Consider the following 26370-nt stretch of genomic DNA (forward strand, 5'->3'; position numbering starts at 1 on the left):
CTAGCAAGCTCTTTTGCACATTGCCCATAGCCTCACTCGAGCTGAGTGAATTTTGTGTGATTTCTAGATTAAGTGAAATGTTGCCACATATCTTTTGGTAAAATTTAGTGGTCCCTGAGTTTAGCAGTCCCTGTTAACACTTACATGCACTGAATGGTTCTTGGGGCCCTTTTTTTCTGTCTAATAACACTTTTATTTTTTAAAGCATTTGCTGTGTTTGGAGGGGAATCAGTTTGGGCCCAGCTCAGGACACCTAGAGACTCTGAGCTTTGATTGCTTTCAGCCTGCTCATCTTCATGATCCAAACTGTGCACTCAAGCAGAAGAACAATAATGCCCTCTACACAGTAAGACAGGGAAGTACTCAACAGAAAGCCTTTCCTAGGAAGAGAGGGGGCCTTCAAATGCATCTTTTAGAAAGATAAACTTGGATGGGGACAGATGCAGACACAAGCAGGAATCATCATTTCCTTCCTAAGGATGCTTGATGTGTGCTTTGCCCAATGCAGCAAAGTGAAAACTAGTGGTTACTAATGTAGTGGGGAACACAAGTGAGGTGGAACAGCTTCTGAAGACAAAGGGAAACTTGTAACATGTACAAATGAGCAGGGAGTATCATGAATAAATAAAAGTTGGAAGTGAAAGGCCTTCTAACAATAAAAGCACTGAGGGTTGGGAACAGTTTTGTGATCAGCTGGAAAAACACAATCTAAATGGATCTAGTTCCATTTTAAAACTAGTCAGGGATTATCTTGTAGCCAATAATATGAGAGGATGGAGAGAGCCAGAGTCCCAGACTTGCATCAGAAGGAGTGCAGGTAAGAGATGCTTGCTGAGGTTCTCAGTAAGCAAGGGTTGTTTTTTAATTTTTAATTTTATTTTTTTAATTCCCCCACCCCCATCAGTAATTTTATGAGCTCCAGGGCATTACAGAGATGGGTCAGATCAGGTTGGTCAGCAAACTGGGACATGATTCAAATAGTCTTGTAAATAACCATTGTAGTGTTTTCTAGAGTATGAGGCTTGTAAAAACTTGTAGCTGCTTTTTGTAAGTTATTTGCTTCCTGCATCAATGATTCAGAACCTATTAGTGTTAATAGGCTAGCGGGTTCAAAAAGACATGCCACTCCCTCCTGTCAGTCAGAGATCACTTCTCCACAAAAGGAAGACAGTAAATGTCTTCTGTAAAATTCAGGGGCTGGCTAACAAATTGCAGTTTAGAATACATTACAGATGATGAATGTGATCTCCTTAAAGGGAAATCTATTCGTTTGACTTAGTGCTCTTACGATTAATTGCTTGCCAGATTAAATTGCTCCATAAAATGCATGCTACTTTATTCGATCTCTTCATGATGGAGATTAGCTAAGCTGTGCTGGTTCTTTGTATGTTAATTACAATGGTATTATCTTCTTCAATTTAATTATTAAATTGTTTAGGGCAGCATGCTTTCTCCTAGCCTCAGGAAAGAGGTCTGTATTTTTCTTTTGACCACCGTTTTATACTCTTACTGTCCTTTTCCCAGATCAGAAATATTCTGGGTTTCTTTTGCAGAAGCATCACATGCTGTAGAGGATGCATGCTGAGTCCTTGCTGTGTTTTCTTTGGTGTGCTGCTGAAGCACAGGAATGGTACTAACTATGCACAGTTTCACCACGTGACAGTTTAGGGCAAGAAATGAGGAATGTCTGAACTGAAGCTATGGAGGCGAATTTACAGAGCTGCCACCTAAACAGGAATTTATCTGGGTACTGAAGCTCGACTTTCTGCTTATGTTGAAAAGTGTAAAGCTGACTGAGTGAGCAAGATGTTTGCTTTTTGTCTCGCCTGAAAAATCAAAGTTCCAGCAGTTGAGTGTTCTCTAAACTGCTGAAGTTTCGGGGCAGATTTGGAGGGAAGAACCACGTGGGTTTTCCTTGTTCTTGGAGGCTTTCTCCGTACTCTCTGACCAAGACTCTTTTTTTTTTTTTTTTTTTTTTTCCTTTCTGAAAACCTACAAAATGGAAACACAGGAAGCTGGACAAGAATTGTGGTAACAGCCTGAAATTATGGAAGGAGGCAAACAGTAAATAATTTGAGGAAAATTTCAGAAAAAGCTATTTTAAGTTCTCATTATAAAACTTTCCCCAGCCTCTAGGGTATTAGTTCAATCTCCCTTCATCAATCAGGGACTCAACTACCTGTGCATCTACCCCCTATACACATGAATAAAATAACCCCTATCATTTTGCAACCCTGAGCCTAGGATTTCCATATAACCTAATGTTCCCACAGCAATGTAACAGTGGCTCTGTTGTAAAGTTGTTGGTTTTCTTTTTTTTTTTTTTTTTACTGTTTATGCTGCTATACCACTCTAGATAAAACATTTAATATGCACCAACTAAACTGTTAGTTGTGGTGTTTAAAATCATTCAAGTCTCTGGGTCTAAAGTGGAGCTTCTCTCTTAGCCAGCTATATCTTTTTTTATTTGCTTCTCAACCCCTCTCCCTCAGTAAATAGTGTATTATCTTCTATCCCATCTTCTATGGGAATTGATTCCCAAAGGCAAGGCAAATTTTTGTATTAATTAATCTAGTCTCTCATTTGCTGTGTATCCAGACCTTAGAAAATTCAAAAAGACATCGCAGAACTAGAAAATTTTCAGAAAGGGGCAGTGAGCATGACCAAAGGTATGGAACTAAATTTATATACATGCCAAGTTTTCAGGCTGGAAGAAAGATGGCAGAGAATGTACAAGAGTTTGTAAAAATATTAAATGTCATAGAGAAAATGAAGAACTGCAAGAAGAGAGTGCATGAGAAGATCTGATAAGCTCAAACCAAAGAGATACTCATTAATGCAAAACTTGGTTAAGCTGTGGAATACCTAAAGGGTTATGTGAATTTAAAGCAATTATTATACAAGTTAATGGAAGAAAATTCCATCATGGGTTAATGATCATACAGGTATCACCTCTGCCTCACATTTGGCTGCAAGTAAGAGTTCTGTTTGGGGCAGTATAACTTTATTCTTGTCTGTTTTTATACAGTTACCTGAGCTTCCATTTCTAGGCCCTTTCTAAGGCAGGACACTGAGCTGGCCTTTGCTACCTGACTCTCTATGGCAATTTTTAACGTTTACATAAGTTTTAAATGTCAGCAGCTTCTCGGGAATCAGCTATTTGCTTCAAAGGCTCTACCAAGGGTAAGGCAACATGCCAGCATCCCCATCCCACTGCTTTCAGGATTCGAAGGATTGCATTTTACTTACAATCACTCACCTAGGTTATACATGTGGTTTGTTAAATCTGGCACTACTTTCAAGTCGGGAAGGCTGAAATCTCATGTCAGGTGTCTGTAAGGATTCAAGCCATTCCGTGGCTTTCTGCTGCTTGTGTATGCACGAGAAATACTGTCTTTGGTAGTTAAGAAAGGGATGCCTAAGCAAGGAGACTATAATTTCCTACAAGCTGGTCTCTTTTTCAGCAGCCTTTTGCTCTTTCCTGGGAGTGGCAGAAAAGTATGCAATTTTCTGGAACACTTGTGGAGGGAAGAGTCAAATTATTAACCATGGAAGATTTTTCTTTCCTTGGGATTTTACTTTTGAATTTCAGTTATTATCTTCACTGCTCCTTTTTTTCTCCGGAAAGAACTCATAGAGAGCTGTCAGGATCATGAACTCATAAATCTCATGGAAGTAAAACCTGTGCCAGCTGAGCAAGGCATGATTTTAATTAAGACTAACGGGAATTTTTGTCTTTTTTTCTTCCTTCTTAGCCCTGATTCAAATATAACAGTTGGGAAGAAAGATCTTCCTAAGTTCAGTAGCCTGTTGTTTGTCAGCTAAAGAAAGCTGAGTTGGTGGATCCTTTTGAGAATTCTTTGATTTAAAAAAATAACAAGTTAAAGGCCCTATTTTTTTTGTATTTTGTTAAGGGGACAAATCCTTTTACTGAGCCTTTGTGGAGCAAGGAATTTAACAGGGATGTAATCTTTTTTTCTGTTGCAGGTTACTGTTCTAAAGGAAGTTCATGTTGGATAATTTATCATTCATTCCTTTTTCCTTCTGGCTACTGCAGATCCCCATGCACTGCTTTATAAATAGATGTTTAAAAGGTTCTTTTGCTGAAATCTCTGAAGAGAAGCTTCGATTTTACTAAATCAAAAAAACTCACCTATCATCAACTCTCAGTGCACAAGTTAGGAAAACAAACGGATCAGAGTGGGAGATCCGTGCTGAAAGTGCCTCAAATAACAATCTGTTCTTTGTAAAGAGCATTTATCTATGAAGACCAGCCAAGGTGAATTAGAAGAGCAGTATCTGGAGACAGGCAGATGTGAAGCCATATATCTGACTGTCACCTGCCATCCCATGTTGGTCCAGCTGTGGGCTGCATCTGTATGGAGGTGGAGAGGGTCCTTCCCCCACTGAGGAACCAAGGCTTTGTGGCTCCAGGTGGTTCTCCTGCCCAGTGCTGGTCTTGCAGGCCAGTTCTGCCCCTCTACCTGTGCTGCCGACAACCAGCACCAACACAGTGGAGGCCAAGAAGTGTCTCCTTTGGAGTGTGCTGCTGACCTGACTGAGTGCCAAACTGAATTTGCCTCCCATCCATTTCTTCCCCAGTTCATGGTGCCTCTGACAGGGAAAGCCATCTGTGTTACAGCCTTTTTGTCTGAGCTTGGGGAGGGAAATGAAACGGAGCTGTCGTATTGCTTGCAGTCTGGTGTTGCAAAGCATTTTAAGTGACCTATTGCATGCAAACCTAGCTCTGACTGTTTAGCCCCTAAATGAGGCAGGTACAATACTCATTGAAAAGTTGGGTGTCGAGGGTGCCTCTAATTCTTGACTTTCTAAGCAAGCCTTTCCTTCTGTGTTACCAGTTATTCAGTTGAAAGTTTGCTCGGTGTGGAACGATGCTGCTGTGGAACCCTACTAAGGCCCCATCTGCTAAGAGCTTGTATTGATTTGTGTCTTAGTTTATAAAAGCCTTCAATTCTCCTTGTGTAAATGCCATAAATAATGCAGATGTACTAGATGAAATGTGCTGTAGGAACATCCCAGAAATCATTTTGGTCTGGGTTGAACTGAGCTAATCTAATCATGGTTAGGAGTTTCTCAATAGCTGTGAAGCAAAAAGTATATTGTCTTATTGTAGCTTAATACATTAGTCAGTACACAGGGGTAGGAAGATAGGTATTTGAAAGTGGTAATCAACTTATAAAACAAGAGGTTTTAATCTTAAAATATTACAAAACTTCATCTGAAACTAGTTGTAAATCATATATACACACACAGTGGAAGTACAGTAAAATCCAATCCTGCCCCTGTGATTTATCTGCATAATCCTCACATTTGTATGCCTCTTTGTCAGAAGACTGCAGTGCTTCAGAGACTATATGTATATATACTAAATAAATCATTTTGCCCACTCATAGCAAACAGCCATTTTGTGCTAGCAACATTGCAGAATGCATTTTAGTAGGGGCCATTGATGAATAATTTGTCCTTTTGAGATTCCATGGGCTTTAGGGAACAAAAATGTATTTCAGGTTGGACTAGGTCCAGGTCTGTGTGAGAACTCCTTGGCAGTCTTGTCAAAAGTATATGGGAGTTTTAGAGGTGACCTGTTTCTAGAAATTTAATTGGATTTTTGCTCCATTTTCTCTCAGCTGTGTGTAAAGAAAGCAAAAAGGTAGAGGCATGTGGTATTTGTTAGATTGCTGTGGGGTGTTTTTTTTGTAGTTTTGGGTTTTTGTTTGTTCCCCCCCCCTTGTTCCATTAGAAATATTGAGCATATCAAGGCTGTGGAACGAGAATGATTTTTTTTTTCTTCAGAGTGGTCTGTGGTCATTGCAGCTTGGGTCCTTCTCTGCATTGGAGAGATCAGCTGATGGACAGTGGTTCCTGCAGAGGAGAGAGAATGTATTTGTATGCTCATAAATTCATTCTAATCAATGTTTCCCTGGCAGTTACTTGATGTTAGTTACCGCAGTTGCAAGATGAAGAATGTGTTTACATGCTATTAGCATTGTTAATTGAGAGGAAACACGGATGCAGCCTATATTCAGAGCTGAGACTTGTCTTCCTGTCACTTTTCTGCACTTGATGGCCACAAAACTGCTGATGTGATCAAACAGCATGTTGCAGACTACAGCTATAAGACAATTTCAGAACTCACTAGTTCTTCAGGTTGTTTAGCGTCCAGCACTTTGTCTTGGCTAAAGCAGACAAACCATGTGAACTAGGTTGCCCATCAGCAGAGAGTTTTTAGGAATTTGGGATGATATGTCAGCATTCATTACCAAAGGAACTCCAGGTGTCCAGAGGAACCTGGGGAGCTCTTGATTGTCAGCGCAGGGAGAGACTTCAGAAATCATTGAGACTGCTGCTGGTCAGACTTGGCTTTAAATTTCCCTGTGGGCTCTCAAGTATTGTTTGCTAACATGCATACATTATATCTGCACAACTGGAAAACCTGTGACAGTAGAGAGAAGAGGTATTTAAGAACCTTTGTATGTTAGTTTTATAGCAGAGATTACTGAAGTTCTGTAGACATGTGAAACTCCAGCGTTTCTCTTGGAGCTAACAGTGTGCATCGATATCAATGCTGCAGATTCTAAGAATAAATGATGTAACAAAGCACTTGTGGAACATCCTCAGAAGTCAGGAATGTTGAGAGAGCATTTCTTCAGGTGATGAGTATGAAAATAGTGCTGTGTGGTAAGTTTTTCAGTGATCAGAAAGGACGTTAGAATTTCTGATAAATTTTGTAAGTTACTGGAAGACTGGCAGAAGGTTAAATCATGAAGTAGATGAGGCAGTGTGATCTGAATTGCTTTTTAACCTGTCAGGCAATGCAGTTCGTGAAAAACCAAGCGCTGGTCTGCAAAAGGGGGCTGTATTTTGAAAAGCAGTGACTCAAGAAGCATTGACTGGCAGCTTTACTCTAGGTCTCTTGTGAAATGTTCAGCTAAAAAGGTTTATTTGACCCTTGAAATATTAGCAGGAGCAGGAAAGTGATTTTATGATCATCTATATATTTTGCAATTTTGTCTGGTGTCTGTTTCAAAAAGTATATTGAAAAATTGGAGAAAGGACAGAGAAGTAAAATGCTAATAGTGGTAAAAATGCTTTCAAGATTTCAGTATCTTAAGCTCTTTGAAGCAAAACCTAAGGTGTGCTCTTTAGAGTGTTTGAGCATCTTTGAGGAGACAAAATGCTAAAACAGAAAAGGAACATAAGACTAGAAATTGAAACCAAAGTGAGACTGCAAATTAGATACCCATTTTTTAACAGGTAATTAACCATTGGAGTAAATGACAAGGGATCAGTTTTCTTCCCCTCTTCATATCTGAACAGGATACCTTTGTGAAAGATGCTCTAGCTAGTTACTGGCATGAGACTATATAGTGCAAGGGTAACGTTGAAATATGCAACAGCCTGTGACACACAGAAGTTCAGATAAGCTGATCTACTGAGTTGGAGTTTAATCAATCGGTTAAAGACAAGATCAAAGATCTCATTTTGCATTTAAAACTTAACAAATTCATCCTGGATTCCTGTGCTTCAGTTTTGTATTTTTGCATTGAGAGAATTCTTCTCCTGTATATCAGCCTTAGACCTATTGAAATATATCCATGCAGCAATTAAACAGAAGGGCTGTCCTGAGACTTATTTTGAGAAGTTGTTGCTCTTAAGACTACAAGACAGAGGTGAGACTCAAGAAGATATCAGCGGGCTGCAAGCTTTTCTTTTCTGCGGTACGCAGTCACCATGGTGGCTGTGCTCAGTGAGTATGGGCCGGGATGGAGAAGTTGTGCTGCAAGGAAGTGTGAAGAAATCAGTCACTAGCTTAACCTCCTAGTAAAAATATCATGTTTGTAATTTATATTTTCAGCCATACATGTTTCAGTTTTTATATGGGAGCAGGGATTTTGCCTGTTGTGTTTCAGAATGGCAAGAGTTGTAATAGCAAAAGAAAGCTAGAGACTACAGAGAGTCTATTTTTAAGTCTATTTCTTACTTAAAAAATAAGTTTTTACCAAATGGGTTTTCCTCAGCCGTCCATGTTTAGTCATGGAATTAATGGATTGGAGCAGTAAATCATGCTGGAAATTGACCTCAAACCCAGAGAAGGGTTAAATACGCTGTTTATTTCAGCAAAGTGTCTCTCTTTTTTTTTTTTTTTTCTCCCCTTTTCTTCCCCAAAAGTACATACATATAGAGTAAATGCTATTGTAGCCTTGGTGTTCTTAAACACTGATCTTGAAGATGCTTGAGTCTTTAGGTCAGGATATCAAGACACCCTTTGACACAAGAGGTCCTGCTTATCACGTGCTATTGTAGCCTTGGTGTTTAAACACTGTAATCTTGAGGATGCTTGAGTCTTTAGGTCAGGATATCAAAGCACCCTTTGACACAAGAGGTCCTGCTTATCACCCTCATGGTCCACAGGCACTCTGTAAACTGAACATGACTGGTGCTTCCTATGGTGACACTTTACATGTAAAGGTAGGGCAGGAACCGAATCTTAATGATGGCCACCATCAGGAGGAAGTAAACTGTGCCAAACTCTGCCCTGGTGGAGCTGGCTGTGGTGAATCCGAACTCCTGCTAGAGCTGGAAGAGAATGTGACCTTTAGCAACTAACTGTCTGACTGCGGTTTCCCTGAAATGGCTAAAAACACTTAAAAATGATGGTGTGATTGATGATACGCTAAAAACCATTTAAGGAGACAGGAAAGGCAGTCAATACTTGATGTGGCTCTATTACCGAGTCGTGAAGAGCTGGTCTGAGGGAGGATCTAAAAAACCTCAGCCCATCCTGTTTTGGAGCTTTCATTAGCTGCCTGGATGTGTAACTGCAGAGAATCTACAGGGGCTACAGGTCTGGGTTTGCTCTTTTCATATCGCCTCTTAATTTTGCCTGTTGAATCATGGCAGAGGCGTTTTGGGGCAGTAAGTCATTACCATTTGTTGACACTCAGGTTTGCTATTGCTATTCAGGAGTTTAAGCACTCTGTTTACTCCTGTTCTCCTGTGCCACTTGCATTGAAGTGAGAGGTTCTTTGTTTCTCTGCTGGCCCTCCCTGTTCATCACTATGCAGAATGAAGCCTTAAAAGTCGCCTGAATATTAATTTTTTCAGGCTTTCTCAGAATTGTGGGAAGTAAAGGTCAGGGAAAGTATATTGATTCCTGTTAAGGCAGAATGGCAAACACGTGGAGCCACAAGCAGGTATGTCAGCCTGGGAGAATACGCCCCAAATTTGGTCCTGCTGTCAGCATCTCTGGCCTCTTGCTATGCGCCTATGGCCACATTTATCTTGCAGTGACTTTTTGTACAGAGCAGCTGTACATCTCCTCTGAATGCAGAGATGCAGCATCTGAAGGCTCAGAGGTCTGTAGAACTTGAACTGAGCTTCCTGCCCCCTGGCAAGAGGAGCCCTGCTAGGAAAGGGAGATGAACCATCAGTCCTGAGCGCCTGGTGATCTGCTGTAGGTATACATGCACTGTGCAACGAAATAGTCTGTGCTGGAGCACCCCCCTGCAGTGGGTTTATTTTAGAGATAGCTTGGAAAGAACTTGGATTTAACCATTTTCCAGTGGAAGGCTGAAATCAAAACACAAATTTGTCAATTCTTATTTTGAAATATCCTCACCTCCATTTTTTTAATTGTTGGATGCTTTCAACATGAAAATTTGATTTGTCACAATTTTCCCCCCAAATCTTGTATGCTAAAGTTGGACTGGAATCTTAAATTTCATCCAGTTTTTCATAAAATTAAGGATAAATACTAAATTTTAATGGAGAGTTTAAAGATCATACGGTTTCATTTGGAATTTGAAACAAAGCCAGATTTCTAAATTTTGAAATCCTTTATAAGAAAGGGATTTTCATCTTGGTTCTAATTTTGATCAGCTTTCTTTTTGAGTATCACAATGTAGTTTGTCTGTGAAGCCAAATATAGATCTGCCCTTTAGATAGCATTCAGGTTTCTTTCTTTTTTCTTTTTTCCTTTTCACTTTTTGTGGTAGTTTTTTTTGTTTGTTTGTTTTCTTGTGGGGTTTTTTTAACCTTTTTTGAGAGAGATTTATGCAATTTTCTTTTTTTTTATATATATATATATATTAAACATGTTGCCAAACCTCTGCTCTCTCAAACTGATAAGTGTCCTTGCTCATTAGCATCAAATGCCACAGCCCATATGACTTTCGCTGTGTTGCTCAGCTAGCACATGTTGGCTGTTAAAGCGGCAATTAATCCCTTTGATACTAAATGGATTCTGTAATCATCTGACCTGTTATTTAAAATAATAATCAAAGTTTTCTAATGACTTGCATGGTTTAATTCCTTTAGGAGTCTTGCAAGAGATAAGGAAATTTTGCCATGCACGCTAACTTACTCAGCACTGGGGAGCTGGTGGTGAAGAATGCTTTTTAAATATAGTCAGGAAAGTGATGACCTAAGCAAGTGCAGTGTGAGTGAAGGGAAAACAGGGTTTGGTAGGTGAACAGTAAGCAGCCTAATTGCTTTATGTTGCACTAACGGGTTTTCTGCTGGAAGTTGGACTAGTATGTTTGGAGCAAGATCTTTTCAGCATTTTACCTGGCAATAAATGCTGTATCAGTTTGGTTAGAGTGGTGTCTGATCTGGGCTAAATCCAAGTGTGTGCCTTTCAGTAGTGATGATGCCTATAGTAAGTGACGATGCATATGCACAGAATGAATGCTAGCCAATAGAAGCCACACAAATTTTTTTCCTCTTTAAATGTAGGGGAATCTGCAGTATTACTCATAGAAATGTACAGTAATTATTGTCAGTTTAAAACTTTCTAATAATGACCTGTATATGCTGAATGCCTTTTCTGTAAGATATGCGTGTTCTTCCATATTTCCCAAAATGCTTAAATTGAGCAGCTTTCCCTTCATAGTGTGTGGCAGCACTGTCATCTCCAATGTTTCTAGTGCTGAAATGCTATTACTAATGCTGGTTCTCAAGCAATGCCAGGAAAAGGATCGTAGCCCCTTGGGTGCAGACCCAAGAGTGGTGAGGTGGGACAGGAATCAGCCTGCGGCAGCAAGTGGAATGGGAAAGAAGCATTGCCTTTGGTCTTTGAATGGAAGAGCTAAAAGGAACTGAGGAAAAAAATATCTTCATACAAATAAGCAGTCAGCACTGCATTTTTGCCAATGCAAGTGTGATAGTAAAATGAGAATTCAAGATTTCAACAGCCTTTTAATGCTTAGAACGTTTTGGTGTTTGCTCGAGCAATTCTGAGTCACATAGAGTTTATGGGGATTAATGCAACCAAGTGTGATGACTTCCTTTTCAGTATTAGTTATTTTGCAAATAGGAAGAGCACATTTGGCTCTTCACATCAGGTTTGCTTGGTTTTTCCTGTATTTTCATTTGATTATGGGCAGGATTTTTTAATGTGGCCCCAGTCTTGATTCCTGAACTCGTGAAGGTGTGTGGTCTTTCCCCATCTGCCAAGTGCCTACAAACCTTGTCAGCAACAACTGAATGCATTAATGCTTTGTGTTTAAAAAAAGAAAAGGACAAGAGGAGATAAAACACAGTCTGGGTTTCATAGCTCAGAGGCTGGCTCAAGGTCTGGAAGGTTTAATTGAAGGTGCTGGTTTAGGGGTTGTGCAACTTAAGCTTCAGAAAGAAACTAGCTTAAACTGTCCAGAGTTACTGCCCTGTTAGGACTGATGTACCTCGCCAGTGTGTAGTTGTGTATTAGCTATTATAACAAAAAAGCAGAGGCAAACCTGTAGCTCTCTTTTCACAGAGAAAAGTCCAGACCTTACTGCTTGCAGATCCACTGCCACCTGTTTTGTATAACGTGTAACTGGTTAAAAAACATGTGGCTTTTTTTTGTATTATGTTTTTGTATGAGCCTTGAAAAACACTTTAAACTTTTCAAGCATAAAAGACATCAATAACAGAACACTGTAGGAGCTGGGCTTTTTCTTTGGCTTGCTTGATAAGGAAACATCAGCAGATAACTTTGAAGTGTTTGGTGCTCCTCTGTTTCTTAGACTGGAGAACCATATTTCACTTCTGAAATAGAAAATGAACTTCGCTGGCCTTGCCTTCAGTAACACACATACAAAGAACAGAACGGAAAAAATAAATGTAGGTATAAATTCCAAACCCAGATCTTTGAGGGAGAGGTGAGCACAAGTATGTATGTCAGGTGTGATGGTGGGAGGGGAGTGTGGGTATTTGAAAACAAAGTAATTTTCTCCTCCTCTGTGTGACATGGGAAAAGTCTGTCCCCAAAGATTTGTCAAATGACAAAGATTTGTCGAACAGCCAATCCAGCTGAATGGGTTTTGTCAATATCTGACTGAAATTTGATGCAGGATAAAGATGTGCAAAATAAAAGTAAAACAAAAAAAAAACCCCAACACGATTGAAGTGATTCTAAAAACCCTTGGTGTAGGCAGGTGATTTAAAAAGTTGCCACTTGTCAGTTGGCTGTGGTGAGTTGACCTCCAGTTCTCTTTTTGTCCTCACTGTTGTCTCATGAACTACCGAGCGTATGTACACAAGCTAGTTTAAAATACAGCATTTTACTCTGCGGCCACAGTGGCTTTAATACCCGCTTCTTGTCAGTAACTTGGTTGGTAACATGTTCAGCTCCAAGAAACCATTTGCTTCTGATCATCACCCCTTAGATACTGAGGGCAGAGATCTCAACAGAGAGTAGATAGTTCTGAGATCTTCAGGTATTGGGATGGAGGGAGCTTGGCTTTCAGGGAGGCAGGTCTGGTTGAGGAAATTAAATAGGAAAGAAGATGTGTACACATTAAATGCTTAGAGCAAAGGAGTTGGATATCTCTGATGAGATGAAGCTCTCCACTGGACCATAAACCAGACACCCTTGTCTCAGGAAAACAGAATCTTAATAATCTACAGATCCTCCAGCCTTTGACAGACATGAAATAGGTATCATGACAAGAATACCATTCATTCAGCTGTAATGCTGTTTGGCTCTACAGCTTTCCTTGGTATTGAAAACCGACTTCACCTTGTCCCAAATGATGTGTGATGACATCTTTATTGAGGACATGGTATTCACTCAGGATGTGTGTGGGGGTGTCATCAGAATCCATGCTTTAGTCTTGGTCCTAGATTTTGGAAAGCAAGACAGTGCTTTATTTGTTTCCATCAGGCTTTTCTCAAGAAATGTGATTCTCATTTGCACCTGTCTGATGAGAAAATATTGTGAGGTTTGCAGCATCTTGTATTTTCAGAGGATTGGACTGTAAATAAGGGGTTTCGGTCGGCATGGTAGCTGATAGTGCCTGGAAGGTTAAGAATGTGAACTCCGTTCAGATTTACATGGCTCTGCAGGTACAGCCATAGCTGACACTTGGTGTAATTAAGTTAATTAAATGTCATTGTGGGGCTCCATTTCCTTTGCAGAGTAGATTTGACTGTAGTTGTTTCTTGCTTAGGCAATGTTCCTTCCCTCCTCTCTCTTAGTGTCATTTAATATCCAGCTGCTTCACTACTAGATTGCATTGTTCTAACCCTTTACTCGCTCAATCCAAATGCCGATGCTCCAGTGCCTTCCTTTCCCTATGGGACTTTTCTCACAGGTACGGGTTTTACTGAGAGGTGGTAGAATGAGGTTGTGTTATGTGACCTAAAGAGATAATTTTCTGTCTTGCTGCCACAGTTTGCAAACAGGGTGTTGAGGGCCTTGTGCAATACTTGCCGACTTGCACTTGACAAAATGGGGCAGTAAGAGTCATTTCCACCCACTCTAGAAAATACAGGGTTGATGGCAAGTGTTCACTAAGTTAATTAGACTAGCAGCCGTACTCATTGCCTTTCTCAGAGAGCTTTAAAAGGTCCCCCTGGGATGGTTTATAAACTTTTAAAATTTCACTCTTTGCTTGGTACGGTTGGAAGCTGGTGTGCGCAGTCTGTATGGCATTCTGCACTAAATGCAGCATCCAATAGCCTAGACTTTCTGCTTTGCTTAAACATCTTATGATAAATACTGGTGACGATACTAATGGACATAAAAGTAATTTAAAATATTTCAGGTTTCGATCCTGTTTGAGGTTTTGCAGTGTTTTGTATCTCGGGAGGTTTGGATGGCAGTCTGTAATGTGAATTGTGAAGCAGTGAGTAGATGCTGACCCACTTTATAGTGCTTACAGAGAATAAATATTTGCCGAAAGTTGTTTACTTCAGGTCCTGACCAGAGCTGGTGGCTCTGCAAACCTGTCTGCTAAACCACTGTCAATACCTTCCCCCTTCTCCCTGGCCTTGTTTTTTTGTTTTGTTTTGTTTGTTGGTGGTTTTTTGTTTGTTTTCTCACCTTCTGGATTAGCTGTTTCTTCATAGCCTGTTATTGTTCTGGAGAGGAGGTTGCCTTGTACATGAATGAGTTAAAAGCAGTTGTAGCCAAAGGGCTGTATTTGGTGTTGAGGCAGTCTGTTATGACATATTTAATTTCTCTAAAACACCTGGCTACTAGATAGCATCATGCTGTTTGCATCAAAGGGTGCTTAGATACTAAAAGAATCAGAGCCCACTTGGTCCGTGTACTATATTTTCTGCTTGTTTGGCACATCTGAAGAACTTTGGCCAAATTAATATATATGAGGTAAGAGGACTGAGAAAGATGTGCTGCAGAAAAGGTTGTTTAGATTCTGAAAAAGGTGCTTCCATATTAATATTGTTTGTTATGGATCTGTGCAGATACTCAGGCAGGACCACAGCCCTAGGACAGTAGTCACCTTCTAAGGAGGGCTTCTCATTTTAGAAGTTGGTTGAAATTTCTGGTAACACAACTGTGGGAGTATAGACATTGTGTGTAAAATCCCATATGCTGGCATGTCATGCTCAGCTCTCACCTCTTGTGCTGTGATAAACTGAATTGCAGGTTGGAGTACCCAGCAGCCTGAGCCCACAGGGCAGACTTTATATCTGTATTCTGTCAAACAGCACCAATTCTGCTTGTAGATAGAGGTATTAGTTAAATAATGCTAAATAAATAAACTGCTTTCCAGAATTGAGGTGTCATGGAGGGTTGGCTTTTTAGTGCTTTTACTTTGGTAGAATTAAACGCTCACCACTAGTAGTCAGGTGTTTCAGAACAATGAAATGTGGCTTTAAATTTGTCACTTGCTCTCTCATAAATTACATGATTGAGATGAGAAATTTATTCCTTATCCAGTCATAGCCTTGTTGTAGAACAGTCAATGGCAGATAGGCAGAAGAATGGGAGCACTGATCAGGTTGGTGCCCTGTCCGTCAATAGATATTTTCACTCCGAATGCCTAGGCAATATTTTCTACTTTGTCATTCATATCACTTAAAATAGCAATGTCATTGGTTATGTATACTTAAGAATTTTGATGCCTACTTATCGAGAAAAGGGAACAGAAATGCATCTACACTAGTTTCCAGTGATGCAGTGGCCACATGAAAATATGTGAGTGGATAAGTTCCCTGAGTTGTAGTGTCCAGTGAGGTCATGCAACTGTCCCAAAAGAGTTAATTGCTCACCCATAAGGACTTCCTTAGTTAAGAAGCCAAATAGAAGTTATTTTGGTGTGAGGGTAGAGGTATTTGGTTTGCTTGGCTTAAATGTGTAGACATGAACTGTAAGAAGAGAAAATCAGCATATCCTGCAAGCCATGGTGATACCAGATCAGTATCCAGCAAACAGTGAAGTGGAAAGACGCACTGCGGAGCTGCATGGTGGGTCAGAAGGCACATCCTCTGCTTCTGCCCTTGCAGAATGGTAAAACAATGCTGAGAATAGTGAAGAGCTCAGTTGGCACAAGTGCACTCTTTTGTCTCCTCTGTATTAAATAAATAGACCATGTATCTCCCTCTGCCGTGGAGCCTGTCATCGCAATCAATAGGTTTCAGTGTGGCACAAGTGAACAGGTGTAGCAGCCTTATTTCTTCTGTGAAATTGCAGCTGTGCTGACTCGGATGTTTTTGGTGAGCTGTAAAGCAAGTGCTTTTGACTAAAATATCTTTTTATCTTGGATTCTCCCCTGCAGTTTATTATTGTGTCTGGAAGATGCTACCCCCTGTGAGCTGTGGACTTTCAGCTTAATGTCAGTACTCATTAAAGTGTAGGAACAGAAGAAATTTAACAGGCTGGAGTTAAACCACAGTAGAAGGAAGAATTTAGTGCACCATTCCAGGGAGTTTGCTTGCTTTTAATTGATGCATGCAGTTTAGGTATGACAGGTATGTGTACTTTATAGCAATGCCTCCTGGACATGTATTAAAATAATCTAAACCCTCTCACCTCCTGCCAGGTGGGGCTGTACATACAGAGTAACTCAATCTAATTGTTGCAGGCACTGAACAGATGGGGTTTTATTGTCTTGAGTGCTGGCAGTGCATAAGAGAGCAGTGCCAGCAGGATCTTTGCCCCAAACAGCAGCTTGCTGAGACACAGCTTGCTGCAGGAAGGCTGGCTTGTAGCTGGGAGTTTTGCACAGGTCTCCAGCAACCATGATTGTGATGGTATGAACGGGGCATGAGGATGGGTGGGTTTTGTTCACTTTGGTCTCTGTATTATGTGTAATTTACTTGATGCCTTGTGCTTGAGCAGTTTCCAACATTCCATGTAGTAAAACACTCTGACCACTTTTCACCTTGTTGGTTTAAAACACTTTGTGGAGGTGATTCTTCTTCCTATTTTATAAAGGGAGAAGCTAAGGCATGTGAGAGGGAACTGCTGTTGCAAATCAGAAAGAATCTGGTCTCTTACTGATTTCTGTTCCTGAACAATAACAACTGTATCTCAGGTCTCCCTCTTGTAGTGAAGCAGCTCTATGAAGTGAAGTGTGGTAAGACAACTATGCCCTTTCCTGCTTCTGCCTGTTCCTAGCCTTCATCATGGTACTACAAGCCCAGTGCATGCTGGAGTATTTGTCCATCTCAGGCACTGTCAGTTTTTATTGCAGAGGGAAAGTGAACTGGCTGCCTTTGCCATGCATTTGCCTTTACTCGATGCAGACAGAGATGTGCTCACCGCTGCCCAGTGCACTGTGCTGGCATGAGCATTCAGTTGAGAAGATGAATATGTGTAGTGGATATAAAGTCACCCTTAATTTCCTGTGAAGGGGTAAATACCAGCCAAGTGTTGCTGCTTTTTTGTTCCATTGTAACAGGATGTAGGAAGAAGTGAGGTTGTGGTGCTGCTTTTATTGTACAAGAAATGCTTGAGTATCCATAAGAATGTTTGATGCCAGGCACTGCATGCTGGACCTGTAAAGTAGGTGCAAAGACCAGGTTCATGCAGCAAACGATGGCTCAGCATTCCTATCTCTATAATAAGCTTTGCAACCTTTCTGTTCTTCTCTTAGCCTACTTTCAACACCTCCAGAGTGCTTAATTTCACTGCTCAGGACAAGAGGACGGTGTTGTCTTATGGGACTGTGGAAACATAGCTGTTGTCAGGCAGGAGTGGGTATTAGACAGCTCATCTGCGATAACTTGATGGGGAGAGTTTGGAGGTCAGAGAAAATGTGCTGAAGAAGTGCTGCCCGCCTGAGCGCAGGGATTTTGCTTTCCCTGCACGTTGGACCCAGACCAGCTGGTTGTGGGGTTAGAGCGGGCAGCGTGGTGTTCCTTGCCACGATGGGTGCACGTAGGCTGGAAGATGCTAGGAACTAAGGGACTGGTAGCTTAGTGTTGCTGGTGTATTTCATTTCTCACATGTGGTGTTACATCTAATGGCAAATTAAATTGAGGAATCAATTAAATCTTTCCTTTCCACGCATGCCATATCGATTTTCACAGGAGCTTTTCCTGTCAGCAGGCTTGATATCTTCAGAAGTTGTTTTACTCTGAGTTTCTCTGAAGGGCAGCACTAGTTGTTTCTGTTTATCAAGGAGTAACTCTAGGCAGTTTTTAAAGACTTTATAGAAGCAATTTTTAAAAAGTTACTGGCTGGAGAGCTACTGCAGCCACTGCAATGAAGAAGGTGCAAGGGGGAATGCAACTCCCCTGGAGGGATACCTTCTCTCACCATAGCTCAGGCTGAGAGCCGCAGTAGGATGGCCCCTTTTAAAAAAAGTAATAGGACCCATATGGAATTGCCCCACTTCCCACCTCCCAGCCGATGTGTTTTTAAGGGAGAAAGGGCTCGTAAGAGTCATTTCAAGACTGGCCAATTGCTGCAGCCTCAAGAACAGCCAAAGTAGAAACTTTCTATGAGTCAGAACTTTCCAGTTTGCAGAGGACAGACTGCCCTGGGATCAGGTGCTGTTGCTTTAATTATTGCTGTACTGCAGTCTTTTCACCTCTGTTTTTCTTGATCCTATCTGCCCTTCTTTCTCCTTTTTCCATTTCTGTACTTCTTCCTTCAGTACTCTTTCGTTTTTTTCTACCCTTGGTTTATCTCTAACTGAAGTCTTTCATGACACTCAGTAAGTAACAGCACTGTTACATTTTCTGTTGCCACCCCACTTTTTGGAGCTTTCCCTCCTCACTTGCATTTGAGATCATTAGCTGTTTGGGACAGACACTTTCCACCAGTCTGTATTTGTACAATACCTGTTACAGTAGGACCTGCTTTTACTGTCTGATAACATAATTAATACAGCTAGTACAAATAAATGATTAATTGGCACTTAGGTTCCTAAATCAGAGTGGAACACTTTATATTTTTCCTACAATCATTCCCTTCTTCTCAAGGAAATAAATAAATATAATAAGTAATAAATGCATAAATGCAAGGGTCCTAAATTGGTCAACCTGAGGAAAATACAGGTTCAATCGTACGTGTCTCTGCATGGCTTGTGGCATTGTGGTGTCTGGGTAGCTTGCTCTCTGAAGAGCTGCATGAAGAAGTGGTGGGAGATGTGTTTTTCTGAGAGCACTGTCATGGCTGGGGGGTCTTTTACTGTCTGATAACATAATTAATACAGCTAGTACAAATAAATGATTAATTGGCACTTAGGTTCCTAAATCAGAGTGGAACACTTTATATTTTTCCTACAATCATTCCCTTCTTCTCAAGGAAATAAATAAATATAATAAGTAATAAATGCATAAATGCAAGGGTCCTAAATTGGTCAACCTGAGGAAAATACAGGTTCAATCGTACGTGTCTCTGCATGGCTTGTGGCATCGTGGTGTCTGGGTAGCTTGCTCTCTGAAGAAGTGATGGGAGATGTGTTTTTCTGAGAGCACTGTGATGGCTGGTGTGTAAATAACTCTCACTGGGAGATCAAGGAATAAAGAATGTGGAGATGGCTTGTGGTCTGCCTTAGAGCACTAAGCATTAACCTCAAGACAAGCCACTGGGAGCCAGTTTTTTTAATTCCTGAACCATTGTTTCACTTTCTACCTGTTCAGCATCCTTCCCTTGTTCAGTGACAGTCTCCTCTCTTGCCAGTTGACTGCTGAACTGTGGATCTGTCAGAGGAAGCAGTGTTGCTAAAGTGACATCTCTCAATCACTAGAGAATTGTGTCCCAAAAGTTCTCTGAAATTTGTATGACAAATGACAGCCACCCCCGCTGAGGGACTTTGCAGTGTGGAAATATGTAAGTGTACACACTATCAAAGACTGCCTGGGCAGCTGCAGTGTTTTGTCTTTCAGTTGACACTTTACCATTTCCTTGCTTTACAAATGTGTTGGAGACGCTAGTGCTTCATGAATACCAAACACAAGGTTTTTCTTTTCCCCTTTTTTTTTTTTTTTTAATGATCGATACGAAGATCTCAGTAGAGCACAGCACATCACAAATCTTTTCCAAGTGCTTTAACCGCTCCCTTCCCCCTCCCCAAAGGTACTGGCTGATATCCCAATAATCAAGGCAATCACAGTGTAAAAATAAAACATTGCCAAGGCTCAGCTGTTACATGCTGGTGTGTGAATTAATGATGGCAAAGCTGCTGTTCTATTGTCCATAAGAGGGAGACTGTGCTTAAAAGCTCTGGTCCCCTGTTGCTTCCAGGAACAAATGCCTCTGGAGTGGCAGCTTTGCAAAGTGAAATTCCAGCTGTTACTCAGGAGCCCAGGAGGCCAGTTGTCTAAAAGTATGCCTCAGGGACAAGATGGATTTTGAGAGATGGAAGAATAGTGGAGGCATATCAGAGTGGCTTATGCAGAAAGGTGCTGCTATTGCAGAGCAGCTTGGGCTGTGTAGCGATGGAATTTCTTGTAGCAGATGTGTGAGGAGGAGCTGTGCCACATGCAGAGCTTGGCCTTGGTAGCGTTCACTGGGCAGTAAGAACCTGACTGCACAGAGCCAGGATTGAATCCGAGCTCTTCACGCTCCTCTTCCCCAGGCTGCCTGCAGGTTCAGGAAAACAGCACTGCAGAAAATCAGGTTGGGAAGGAATTCTTCATAGTGAAAGAGCTCTCTTAATTTAAACAGCTGAACGTCTTCCTCTAGTTGCCGAGGAGCTGTCTATTTGCCTTTAGGGAAATGAGGAAGGAGACTTGAGTTCTTTCTCTTCCTTAATGTCTGTTGATTCTTAGTGCAGTGGCAGCTGGTTGCTGGTTTTGCTTTCCCTGGGCGAATCCCAGCTGCAATTGCAGGTGATGCTCCACTAGCTCAGATCCGAGCAGGGATTGTGAGCAGGCGGCCCATGTTGAAGTGCTTCACAGCAGTGGATACAAATGAATGCTAAATCTGTTCCCTGGTAAATGTTGGAACCATGTGAGTGCACTGAACCCCTCCGAGCTGCCAAACCTTCTGTCAAGCCAGAAGTTAAGTTGTTGTAAGTCTGTGTTCTCTTTTCTTTCAGTAGCTTGTCGTGTGTCCTGTAGGAGTGTAAATATGACTCCAGCCAGGCATGAAACATGCCACTTGAAGCCACGATGTTGGAGAGGCTGGGTAATGGAGAGTGTGATTGTGACTTGCAGGAGCTGCTTCTCTGGTTGGGTTGAAATGGGAAGACTCTGGGCATGTCTACCTGCATGCTTGCCCCCCTCTGGAGGGAGGAGGGGTACGGGGAGCCTGGCAGGGGCCCTGCTGAATTTGCTTCATTGATGTAACTGTCAAGGCTGGCAGGATTGCAGGAGGCCCCCTGTGCTACCTGTGTATGGATGCTGTAGGAGCAGCCGCTGGAGTGACTGCCCCTGTGTATGGACTGCATCTGGTGTGTTGATGAGGTGTGTGGCTGAGAACGTTGCCATGAGTCTGCAAATTGTTGGGTTGTTTGGTGGGGTTTTTTTGACTCTTCTCCCACTCCCTACCCCTTCCACACTGTTTTTCTTTCTCTGTGTATTTAAAGAAGTAATGATGCTTCCAGGCAGCTTTTCTTTCCATCAGCTCTGATTGGCACCACTGAATATCACTTATTTCTGGACTCAGGCACCAGCTCTTAGCTGTGATGAGGTCTCAGGAAAGTAGCTGAAAGTCCTTCTGCAGGGGGAGGTGGGAACCCATTAGAGTGGCACAGAAGGAGCTGGAGTGAATTTTCATGCCGATGAATATGAGAGTGAAAGCCCTGACTGCTGCTGTGGTGTAATTTGGCCAAGCAAGCGCTCTCCAGGCACTGTCAGCGCACATCTGTGCTGAGCACTGACATGGGCTGTTCCCATCATGAGCATTTACCTCAGTGGTGGGTCTTATGAGTAATATCCCAAACAGACCAGTTGCAAACCCTAGCCTGGGGACACTTTACTGTCTTCCCATTTGTCTTCTCAGCTGCACCTGACAAGCAGAGGAGAGGCTGAGGAAATATTCCAGCTGCAGTTTGATTTTTTTTTTTATTTTCCAATTATTATTTTACTTTCAATTTTGAGTATCTCATACCTGCATCTAGATCCGTCTACAAAGGACAGGGTAGTATGTTGGTGCAAGCAGTAAGAGAAAAGAGGCAGAGAAGTAGGGTTGATCAGTGTTTCTGCTGCTGCGTTTGGGGCACTAGCATAAGTTATCTCTGATCTAAATTTGGGCTGAGGATTAAAGTCATTATGGGAAGAAGTCAAAGTAGTGGCTGCAGTGATGGATCACTATAAGTAAGAGCCAACTACAACATTTTAAACCTAGTGGAGATCCAAAGCAATAAACCATCAGCTTCAACACATCAGTCAACAAAGTTCTATAGAGCAAAATGTCAGGCGACGTTGATTTTGGAAGGGATGAGGAGATACAGTTCCTGAGCAGGATTGGGTGGTGATGGCCAGATTCACTGGAACACTGAGCCATTTGCAGCCTGTTCCAGCAGTGCAACTAGGACAGTCCTGTATCTGCTGGGACAAATGCACCCATGCATGGGGCAGTGCCTGTGCTTGCAATTTCCAGTGAGCCTATGACTGAGTCTGCGTTGGCCTCTCAGAAGGGAGTGTGCCTTCAGCAGAGCAAGCAATACAGTGTGGTGAGGGAGAAACTACTTCTTGCAGGACTGTGGTTCCATGTGCACTGACTCGGGCTGATGGAGAGTTTCTGCTGTATCCCTAAGCTGTTCCTGAGACCTCTGAAAATTTCCCTCCTTTGTTTCAGAGCCATCATCAATCACTTCAACCCGAAGATAGAGTCTTACGCTGCGGTGAATCACATATCACAGCTCTCCGAGGATCAGGTAAGCCAGGCGTGCAGTGACCTTTTTTCATGTTGACCTCTGGAATACAGGCATTTAGGAGTACCTTGTGCTCACTGGGACTGATGAAGTTGCAGTGACATGAGGAGTGAAGGTAGGACTCTTGTGTTACTTGTTCAGGTGTGGGCGAGAGGAAGGGAAACAAGGCTTGCTTTAGCCAATTTTACCATCTTGGTGCAGACATCTTGGTCCAGCAAATGCAGAAGGACAGGTACAAATTATGAAAATATGCAGCATTGTCAGCAAGTGTGGTTGGAGACTGTGAGGATGCTGGCATTTAGAAAGGGGCAGGAAGTTTTTGGCAGCAAATTTAGTTATTAGAGAACTGTTGGGCGAAGCTTGATTTTCTGTGATATTGGGGAATTAGAACTCGGGCAATAGTTGGTAGAAATTTTCTGAGATAGTTGATTTCAGTTGATTTAGATTTTGAAAAGAGAAAGTTTTTAATAACAAGGGTGATAGGGTTAGGTTTCCCTTCCTTAATTTGGCCTGGTTTTCTCCCTTCATGTCTTGCTTGTATTGCATAAATGTGTAAATGTGGCTTTTTGAAAATAGGCTACTGTATGTGGGGAAGGGAAGAGATGGCCTATTTCCCAAAATAAAATACTTGGATTATATATTAATCACTCTTGGAGAGGTAAATGACTCTGCAGGAACTTGTGGTGGACAAAACACAGAGCTGCCATGCAAGCTGGGAGGATCATCCCAGACACAGCTGTGTCAGCACCTCTGGACCTTCCAGAAAAGAAATTGTGTATGCAGTCTAAGACAGACCTCATTTGAGTTGCCTTTCCACCAGATGGGATCCCATGCTTTTGTCTGTTAAAAGGTCTTGACTGTATCTTGCTCTGCAATTTGTTTCTCTCTGTCTGGGATGTATTTTTACTCATTACTTGATTACACCCTTCCATGCTTCCTACTAAGCTTTTCATTTATTATCCCACTTGATCTTTAATATGAAACACCCTGAAGTCTCAGGTTAAATGCTGGGGGGGAAAAAAAGTGGACCCTACTGCTTTTTATTCATTTCTTGATACAGACAACTAAAAGAACAGTAACACTGGTTTTAGTTTACTCAGTTTTTCTGTATTTTTCTGCCTCTGAAAGTCACTGTACCCACAGCTATGCTTTGTGATGGTTCGTGTTATCAATCCTTATTCATTGATGATACACTGATAACATCAACCCAGGCCCTTAAAAAAGAAAAACCTTTGATAGCCCAATTTGAAACTGGGGGCTTGGATAGAGTGGGATTTTGCATAGTGTTTAGGTTAGTCTGAGAAAGGGAACGAGCTTTTCACTGTCAGCTCTGTGTAGTATTCATCCCTCAGCAGTTCAGGGAGGTCAGGTTAAATCCTTTCTTCCTTGTGTGTTACTCTTTAAATAAAATCTCTAGCAGCAGGCAGATAATGAAATCAGTGCTGATGCATGGAGCATTTTGAGGAAGATGACTAGGAAGTTGAAAGACACATTTCTCTTTTTTCTTTTCTCCTTTCATGCTTTCTCTCAATGTAGGGAGAACATCAAACAAAGCAAGGCAATAATAGGCCCTGGTGAACTGCAGAGAAATAATGGAGATGTCACTGGGGTGAGGGACTGTATGGTCTCAGTGAGGGTGTTTAGTCAGCGCTCTGCAATTTACTGCACAAGGAGGAGAGGGATGGAGACTTCTTGCCTCCACTTTCAATTAGCCAGTGAGCTCAGGTCTGTGTGTTGGACTCTGGTTTCCCCTCCATCAGTAGCTGTCCCACGTGGTGAGTACATGAGAGGTAATAGTAGATGGCCAAGATCAAGGCCAGGGTCTGGCTTTTGTGGGGAAACAGAATTGTTGTTTTCGCTCTGTGTTAGCTGTTCAGCGTGGGGTGGGGGGGTCAAGCTTGCCTTTTGGCTGCTGCAGTCTCTCTTTTTTTCCCTTCTAGCAGTCTCTCTTTTCCCTGCTGCAGTCTCTCTTTTTTTCCCTTCCCTTTTATTTTTGTATGTGTTCACTTAGTTTCCCTTCTCTCTTCATAAATATTTTTTATACAAATCCACCCTCCTTTATACCCCCCCCCCTTTTTTTTTTTTTGGAAGTGTACCACATTGAAATATTTAATGCTGGCATTTAACTGTGTATCCACACACAGATACTACATTTGGGACTGGTCATTCTCTCCTTTGAGTTATTTCAATAGCTTCAGGAGACTGATATTTCTTTACTGGGAACATACGTTTTTACAGTTTTGATGATCAAACTTTTCTTTTAATGAAGATTTCCTTTCCCAGATACTAGCCTTTGGCCAGATTCTCATGTGGCTGCTCATACTCCTCTGTGGTATCTGAGAATCTCCTATTAATCAGGCAGGCATGGCTTTGGCATTGCTCTATCTGAAGGGGAATTTCCAGCTGCTCTGAGTTGCTTGCAATTCACTTGAACCTAATCAGTTTGCAGACTCTTACTTGAGCCTGTGTCAGACTTACTGTGCTGCTCCCTGACTGTTATGGCACCCTGTTCATGTGTTAGATGATTTTAAAATTATTTTTAAATTTTGTATTTTTGATATACTTAAAAGTAGCTAAGTATTCAGCTGAAAGAGATTTTGCTCTATCTTTTTCTTTTCCTAATCCTATTGAAGACTTTATTACCTTGTTCATCACTGATGTCCATTTATTGCCATTCTCAGTCTGTCATTTCAGTGCTTTCTCGTCTTTTATTTATAAGCATTAATGTTAACATTATTACATGCTGAGGGGATTTGTAGGCCCTTGAAAATTATGGACGTGGGATTGTTTTAAGGATACACTGTTAATACCACTGTACATCTTCAGCCCTAAAGATTTCCAGGAACCAATACTGTGAATGTACAGATCTGTGCTCTGGGCAGGTGTATTAGCAAGACTTCATGATACTGCTTTGCTGACTGTTGTGGGGTTTATCCAGTGTTCAGATCAGAAATACTGGGAAGAGACCATTTTCTTTCCATATTCTCTTGAGCAAAGAGTGGGAGATTCCCAAGGGCAAGCAAATGCCAGTGATATGACGATGAGCCACCTCAGTCTATCAACACCATGTGATTCTTGCCAGTGCCATTCTGCAAAGACTCTCCTTGCCAAAGCAAACTCATAATCTTTCCTAGCTGTTAGCTATTTTGACCTTGCTGTAGTTCCTCACCATGAAACAGGAAATGTCTTAGCCAGTTATTGGCATCTTCCCTCACTTGCTAATTTGTTAAACTTGACTTCAGTCTTAATTTGTGTTTTTGTGGTATTCTCCCTCTCAACACATTTGGCTCCTGCCTGCATATCCTTTAAGGAACTGAAAGATGCTACGCAGTCAGAAAGATAGGGTTGGCCATTAACTGCCAATGTAGTTTTAGTGCTTCCATGCAAGTGATTATTCCCATGTCTTCAAAGGTGTTTTGGTCCCTTCTCAAGTCAAAGGGCAAAAGAGCCTTCTGTGAAATGAATTCATAGGCTTATCTGTACTCTCCAGATGACTGAACTGCCTTGTACTTAATACACTGAAGGCAGTAGACTTCCTTTGTGCCATATCTGATCCGAGAAGCTCCCAACATGTTTTCTAGGAAAAGCAGTTGCAGAGAACAGGGTCAAAGCAGTGAGAAAACAGCAACACGAGAGTTGCTTCAGAAGGGCAGGCACAGGCAAACGAGAAGACTGAAAACACAGGGCATGAATTATCTAGATGGGGTCTCATATCTGCCTTTTCTGGATGTGAAAGAGCAGCTGTTTATAAGAAGGCAGATCTCTGACTGATGGTGATATAGCACAATTATTCTAGGGAGGCTAAAGTGAGAGGAACCCAGTACTTTTGTTGAAACCTCCTCTGAGCAGG

The 26370-nt window shown here is 41.6% G+C and overlaps 1 protein-coding gene across 1 annotated transcript in view; it reads left to right on the plus strand.

Annotated features, from left to right (window-relative positions):
• The window catches only part of ARMH3 (armadillo like helical domain containing 3), a gene marked incomplete at its 5' end in the record, with an annotated part of 115525 nt that overhangs the window by 60738 nt on the left and 28417 nt on the right, over positions 1 to 26370 (plus strand). Inside the window, one exon of the mRNA XM_029085207.1 lies at positions 22445 to 22523. Within this exon, the coding sequence (XP_028941040.1) occupies positions 22445 to 22523 (79 nt within the window). The remainder of the gene's footprint in view (positions 1 to 22444; positions 22524 to 26370) is intronic.

Source organism: Antrostomus carolinensis, unplaced genomic scaffold, assembly GCF_000700745.2.
Source record: "Antrostomus carolinensis isolate BGI_N321 unplaced genomic scaffold, ASM70074v2 scaffold23185, whole genome shotgun sequence".
Classification (NCBI taxonomy): Eukaryota; Metazoa; Chordata; class Aves; order Caprimulgiformes; family Caprimulgidae; genus Antrostomus; species Antrostomus carolinensis.